The 6,722-nt window shown below is 40.2% G+C and overlaps 3 protein-coding genes across 3 annotated transcripts in view; 1 reads left to right on the forward strand and 2 right to left on the reverse strand.

The window, feature by feature from the left end:
* CSUI_009298 (transmembrane amino acid transporter protein) overlaps positions 1-737 on the reverse strand; it is a 2,401-nt gene extending 1,664 nt beyond the window's left edge. The window contains exon 1 of the mRNA XM_068069414.1: positions 216-737. Coding sequence (XP_067918609.1) covers positions 216-341 — 126 coding nt within the window. The 5' untranslated portion in view covers positions 342-737. The remainder of the gene's footprint in view (positions 1-215) is intronic.
* A 519-nt stretch (positions 738-1,256) lies between these two features.
* On the reverse strand, positions 1,257-6,675 carry CSUI_009299 (uncharacterized protein). Its single transcript, XM_068069415.1, has 5 exons — positions 5,956-6,675; positions 4,864-4,906; positions 4,290-4,392; positions 3,526-4,011; positions 1,257-2,606 (listed from the first exon to the last, which is right to left on the reverse strand). The coding sequence occupies exons 1-5, from the start codon at positions 6,598-6,600 to the stop codon at positions 2,321-2,323; spliced, it is 1,563 nt and encodes a 520-aa protein (XP_067918610.1). The 5' UTR covers positions 6,601-6,675; the 3' UTR covers positions 1,257-2,320.
* Positions 1,851-3,014, forward strand: CSUI_009300 (uncharacterized protein). The gene has a single exon (XM_068069416.1). The coding sequence runs from the start codon at positions 2,184-2,186 to the stop codon at positions 2,451-2,453; it is 270 nt and encodes an 89-aa protein (XP_067918611.1). The 5' UTR covers positions 1,851-2,183; the 3' UTR covers positions 2,454-3,014.
* Positions 6,676-6,722: the final 47 nt, after the last annotated feature.

The following is a 6,722-nucleotide window of genomic DNA, read 5'->3' on the forward strand; positions in this document are numbered from 1 at the left end:
TACGATAGGATACGATAGGATAGATAGCATACTGTGTGTTGTACGACGCGTCAGTATAGCTACACCTCACGCCATTTGCCGGCAGTCCAAGTTGCCCATACGCCTAATCGGTCACAAGCCTTTTCCGCATGGCCCTTCATCATCCAAAAAGAAAACCAGAGACGAAACTTCTCCAACTTTCCTCAACTCGTTAGGTCCTCTCATTTCACACTCACCAAAGTAGTACGTAACGTCCAACTGGCACACATGCTCGCTGTGGCATTTGAGAAACGTGACCGCGATAAAAGACGCCTTTCGATGATCGCAGATGCAGGGAACATCATCAAAGGGTACGTCGCCATTATCGCCAATGCAAAGACAGTCTGAAAGATCGAAAAGGAAGAAAGAACAGAAGACAGAACGGTCACCCACCCGTACACTCAAGACATCAGTTTCACGGCCTAAATATATTATGAGATCCTTCTGGCTGTCTCCTAGCTGTTTTGTCTCCTTTTCCTTTTAACAACACGTATCACCTGAAGAGAGACATGAACAAGTTGCTGATGACGAGAAAAACGGAGGAGTCGCACGACACTCGGCATGAGATTCTATCTCAATCCCACAGGATCTCCCGATAAGAAAGAAAGCGAGTGGAATCATATGGAGAAAGAAGACACACACATAAGCAACTAGCAAGTTCACACGGATATTCAACGTACATCACCTGTAAGATAGATAGATAGATTAAAGATAGGTAGATAGATAGATTAAAGATAGATTGAGGATAGATAGATTAAAGATAGATTAATGATAGATTAAAGATAGGTAGATTAAAGATAGATTAAAGATGGATAGATTAAAGATAGATTGAAGATAGATTAAAGATAGATAGATTGAAGATAGATAGATTAAAGATAGATGGATAGATAGATTAGAGATAGATTGATAGACAGAAGAGCTTTTGGGCTCTTTTTCTTCGTTATCTTTTCTCTTTTTCGTGTTTTGTTTCAAGAATTCATTCATGTCTTCTTCCTCTTCCTCTTCCGGTGTAGATTTTCTTCCTGATAGCCACGAATAACAAAAAGAACAAAACGAAGAGCAGCAGCAGCAGTGGTACTAGTAGTACTAGTAGGAGGTGGTATGGCAGTTGTAGTAGTTGAAAGAAGAAGGAGAGGAGGCTTGAGTTTTGCTTGTCGATCATAGAATTTGACTTCAAGCAAAAGAAAAGAAACGAACAGAACAAACGCAGCAAGAAAGAAAGAGAGAGAAAGCGACAGACAGATCGGTCGATAGCCATGAGTTCTTAGTGCATGCATGCGCATTCTTTCATTCATTCGTGCAGTTGTAAGGAGGAAGAAAGAAAGGAATCGAAACAGCATCGAAATTAAGAAAGATCAAAACTCTCAAACAAGAAGAAAAAGTAAAAAGTCCTTTTTATCCCAAGGCCTTCATCTCTCACCTCTCTCTCTCTCTTTCTCTCTTTCTTGTTGAAAGAAACTTCTTTCTTTCACTTTCTTTGTCTCTTACACAGAGAAAGAGAGAGAGAGATGAGCCTCTTCTCTATCTCCCGATCTAGAAAGTTAGGCAGGCATCTTTCTTTCTTTCTCTCTCGCATCTCTATACCTGCTTCTTCACTTAGATATAGCAATACATACCCGTACACAAGATACGTAGATAGGTGGAACGTAGATAGGCCAAAGATAGACGTGCCTCTCCCTCTCTCTGTTCATACATCCAATCGTCTTTTACTCATATATATATATATATATATATGAAGAGAGAGAGAGGGAGAGAGATAGATAAAGATAGATATACGTGTATTATGTGTGTCTATATGTATGACCGATGTACTGGACTTTCTTTCTTTCTATCATTCTTTCTTGCTTTATTGTTTTCTTTCTTTCTGCAGAAAGAGAAAGAGACTGATATGATAGACCCTATCTTCTACACAGAGACAGAGGTCAATGGAGACACCTAAAGAGAGATAGAGAGAGGATGATCGGACAAGACTTTCCTTCTTTCTTTCTCGGATAACCTTTCTTTCTTTCTTTAAGCTTGGAAAAAGCCTTTTCTTCTTCTTCTCGGTGTTTCGTAAGGTAGACTTCGTCTTCTACTTTCTTGCTCTTTTTCTTTTTCTTCATTGCAATCGACTTCACCTAGATCGCAGTCCATACATTCACATACACCTCGATATATCTTCATGCATGCACACGTATCTTTATAGCCATGCATGCGTATATAGAGAAGTGAAGAAGAAACTTCACACAGCAGCAACTACCTGTCTCTCTTTCTTCTCTCGTCATTCCTCTTCTTCTTTCTCTTTCTCTTTCTCTTCTTCTTCTCATGCATCCTTCTCTACCTTTTCTTCCTCTTCTTCACTCCCCTTCTTCTCTTCTTCTCTCTGGTTCGCTACATCGTCCTCTTCTCCTGTCTTTTCTTTCTCGACTTCATTTGCTTCTTCTTTGATAGGTTGAATAAGAGAAGGTGGTGGCTGATCGAGAGCTCCTTGACTTTGCATGTCTTTGATCCAGTCCAGCCCTTTAGCTTCCGTAAAGTCGTCTGTGTATTTCGTCAGATCGACGCCTCTCTCTCTCCAAAACTGAATGTTCTTCTCTCGCTGTCTTTCTCTATACATACACGCACAACATACATATACACCTCACACAGACCCATATCCATAGAGATGTCTACGCAGAGACACATATGTATATATGGATCAGTGCATGTCTATACCTCTATATCTCTCTATAGAGCATGATATAGATAAAAAGGAGGATACAGAGAAAGAAAGAAAGAAAGAAAGATGATCCTTTGTATAGAGACATCTGTATATATGGTTAGTCACTGTATCTACATAACATATTCCTACATAGAGATATACACATAGAGAGATGAAAAATGCAGATAGATGTATCAGCTAACGGCGTCTGTGTATGTATGAATGATCAATAGACTTCTCTTCTTCTTCTTCATTCTTTCTAGGTCTTTCCTTCCTATCAGTTTGTACAAGAAAGAAAAGTCTCGTGAACCGCAATCCCCCTATAGTAGTCAGTCAAAGAATAAGAATGATAATTGTAAGTACGCTCGGTCCGATCTATCCTTGACCTAGCCTTCTTCTATGTATCTGTCTATCTGTCTATCTATATCTGTCTATCTATCTGTCTCAGGTCAACACGCAGACAGCAAGAGAGATACAGAGTCGCAGATACATCAGTCTCGACTTACATACATAGAAATATATATATATATATATATGTGTATATCGACAGCTCGATATCATCGATAGATACACACATACATAGAGATAGATGTATAATAATACAGAGACAGGAGATACAATAGATAGACTAGAGATAGATCGTACATAGATGGAGAGATAGAGAGAAAGACAGACAAGGATGACGTGAATGTGATGTGTTTATATCAGGTAGGTTGGTAGGTACGTACACCCCTAGTGTCGACGTTTCTTTCTCTCAGGTGTATGTACACCGCGCAAATCTAGATCGAGAGAGAGAATGAAGGAGAAATGTCTCTTTTGCCTTTTACCTAAACTCAGCGAGCTGTTGAAGATACATTTGCTTCGCTTCCTCTTTATCCCATTCAGCAACAGGCTCGAGAAGCTTTATCAACACCTTAGGCTTTCTTAACGTCGTCCACCACACTTTACGGAAGAAGTTTAAGTCTCTCTCACTATAAGGCCCTCCTAAAGGAGGTCTGACAAAGATTCTCTTTCTCGCATTTTTCTCTTTTCTTGTCAATCGCTTTCTTCTTCTTTCTTTCGCATGATCGTTTTTCTTCTTCTCCTCCTTCTCTTCTTCTTCTTCCTGCTGGATGTTACTGAGAGAGTCTGAAAGAGGATCGTCGCTCTTCAAATCTTTCTGCGGTGAAAAAGAAGAAGAAGAGGCAGCAGTTGTCTCTTCTCCTATCTCTTCTTTCTCTTCTTCTTCTTTGGTCTTTTTCTTCGAATGGACGAGAGAGTAGAGATCAAGAAACTTCGCGAGGAGGCGAGGGCGGGTCTTAAACATTAAAAGTCTAAAGCAGAACAGACAAAAGACAGAAAGAAAAGACAAGGCAAAAGAAGAGAAGAAGAAGGAGAAAACATATACACATACACATACCTGGATACACACACTTCTTCATAAGTACATAGACATACGTATGCATGCATATACATATATAGTATCTCCATAGACCTTCCCAGATATTCGCATGCACAGACATACAGGCCTACATAGTAGTAGTCGTAGTCGTTATAGCTATAGTAATAGTAGTTAAGAGAGTGGTAGTTCTGTAGTGTGTTTTGTCCTTACCTAGTTTTTGTTCGGAGGAGTTTGCATGCAGTCATAAAATCCTCACACTCGACAGCCCTAGCAAAGGCTTCCGTCGCTTCAAGTCGATCTAAACAAGAGGCCTCTACAAGAGAGAGAAAAAGAAGAAGAGAAGGCAAAAAGAATACACTCCAGGAAGATCTAACTAGAGGGAAGGGGACTCAAGCGATAGACAGATCGCTGTGATGTGTTGAGGTTAGGCGAAGAAGAGGGAGGGAAGAAAGAGATCTCGTGTGAATGAAGAAAAAGAAAGAAAAGCTAGGTAAGTCACACTCGACACTCTCTATCTCTAGGAGGGAAAGAAGGAAGGGCACGAGAGAAAGATACACATAGACACGTGCTCCTACACATCATAAACAACAGCTCCAAGATAGATAGATAGATTAAAGACAGATCAAAGATAGATCAAAGATAAGAGATCAAAGATAGATAGGCCGCGGCTAGCTAGATAGATAGACACGTAGATAGATAGAGAAAGAGAGGTAGATGGAGTCAAGATAGATAATAGGTGGGTAGGGCTATGTAGTTGTGCTTGGCGGGTCGCATGTCAACTGACCAGGAGGAGGTTTAAGGTAGGGAGAAATCTCGTCAGCCTCGATCTGATCGTAGCATAGCATAGAAAATGGATTGGCACATACATAGGTGTTGACAAGAAAGAAAGAAAGAGAAGGAAAGAAAGAAAGATATGAAGAAAAGTAGGAGAGAAGAGAAGCCTAGCTCATCTCTTGGAATTGCAAGACCACCCTAGAGGCAAATCACGTTGACTCTCTCAGGAGGCGTCAAGCTTCCCAGTCTATAGAACAGCTACTAATCTCTTCTTCTTCTTCCTCTTCTTCTTCTCCCTAATCTTCCTAATCTTCCTCTTATCATTTGGAGTTCTGTCCTAGGTAAAGTTTCATAGTGAGAAGCACAGCAGTCGTAGTTATCCCAGGCAGGCAGAAGGCTTTCTTTTTCAAATACAAAAAAGCGAGGAAAAGTAGAAGTTGGAAGAGGAGAAGGAGAAGAAGGAGAGAGAAAAGGAAGTAAGCAAGAAGAAAGGCTTCCATCGAGGTAACATACCTAGGGAAAATACGTTGGAGAAAAGAAGACTTAAGAGAGAGATAGATCAAGAGATAAATACATTAGAGATAGATAGATAGATCAAAGTTGAGACATTTGTATAGATAAATATGTATCTTTACAGAGATATAGAGATAGAGAGAGGTACCTATCAACACAATACCTAGATACATATACATATCTATATATAGGTAAGTAGACACGTGTATGTGCAGGTAGATAGAGAGAGACAAATATGTATATATATATATATGTATGTGTATAGACATCTACAGTAGAGTATTTCCCTCATGTAGACCTAATGACAGCGTGAAGATAACTAGAGTGAAGAAAGACTAAAGATAGATTAAGGATAAAGATAGATAGATAGAGATACAGGAAGCAGAAGTAGAGCGGGAGATACATAAATCCAACATACATAGATAAACTGAAGACAGGTAGATAGATAGATAGACAGCTAGATAGATAGATAGACACCGGTATGTCTATCATTACAGATAGATAGTCATACTTCTCTCCAAACACACAGATCCATAGATAACTCTTTCTTAGCTAGCTAGCTAGCTAGCTAGCAGATGCATCTTCTTACCGTGGCTTTTTGTTGGTTTTTCCCTGTGCGTTTTCGGAAGGGCTTGAGAGCGCCGTGATCCCAGAGAGCCTTATGAATAGAATGATAGAGGGCCCTCGCATGCAGTCCACTTTTCAACTGTAAATCTCGGATTTCTTCGATCGCCTTGTCGTAGAAACGCTTCAGAAGATTCCCTTGGGTTCTTACAGCCGTCTCAAGCTCTTTTATGTTCTTTCTTCTCTTCTTGACCGTATCGTGATCTTTCTCTTTCTTCTTCTTTTTCTTCTTCTTACTCTTCTCCTCCTCCTCCTCAGTCTCTCCTTCTTCTTCTTTCTCTATCTGGTATTCTTCTTCTTTTTCTTTATCTTTTCTTTCTTCTCTCACTGAGGGCGTTGAGCTCGCTCTTCTCATGGAGTCTGTTTGGACTCTTTGCTGCTCTTCTTCTTTCTTGGGAGATCGAGAAGAAGAAGAAGAAGGAGGAAGAAGAAGATGGAGATGCCGAGCTCGTTCATGAAGCTCCTCATTGTCTGCTTTCGTTAAAGAAGAAGGACGTAAGGATTCGCGATATCTTCTCCAGACATCTTGGACTTTTTCGATCAAGTCTTTCTTTTCTTTCTCTTCTATCAGCTTTGACGCATACTCGAGGAGCTTTACTCCGTCCTCCATGGAAAGGATATTTCGCTGGTCTCTGAGAATCTTTCGTGCGTAGCTATACCTCCCTATCTCCAAAAAGTAGTGGATCTACACACGCAAAGACAGAAAGAAAGAAAAAGAAAGAAAGAAAGGGA

This window comes from Cystoisospora suis (genome assembly GCF_002600585.1).
Source record: "Cystoisospora suis strain Wien I chromosome Unknown contig_5521, whole genome shotgun sequence".
NCBI lineage: Eukaryota > Apicomplexa > Conoidasida > Eucoccidiorida > Sarcocystidae > Cystoisospora > Cystoisospora suis.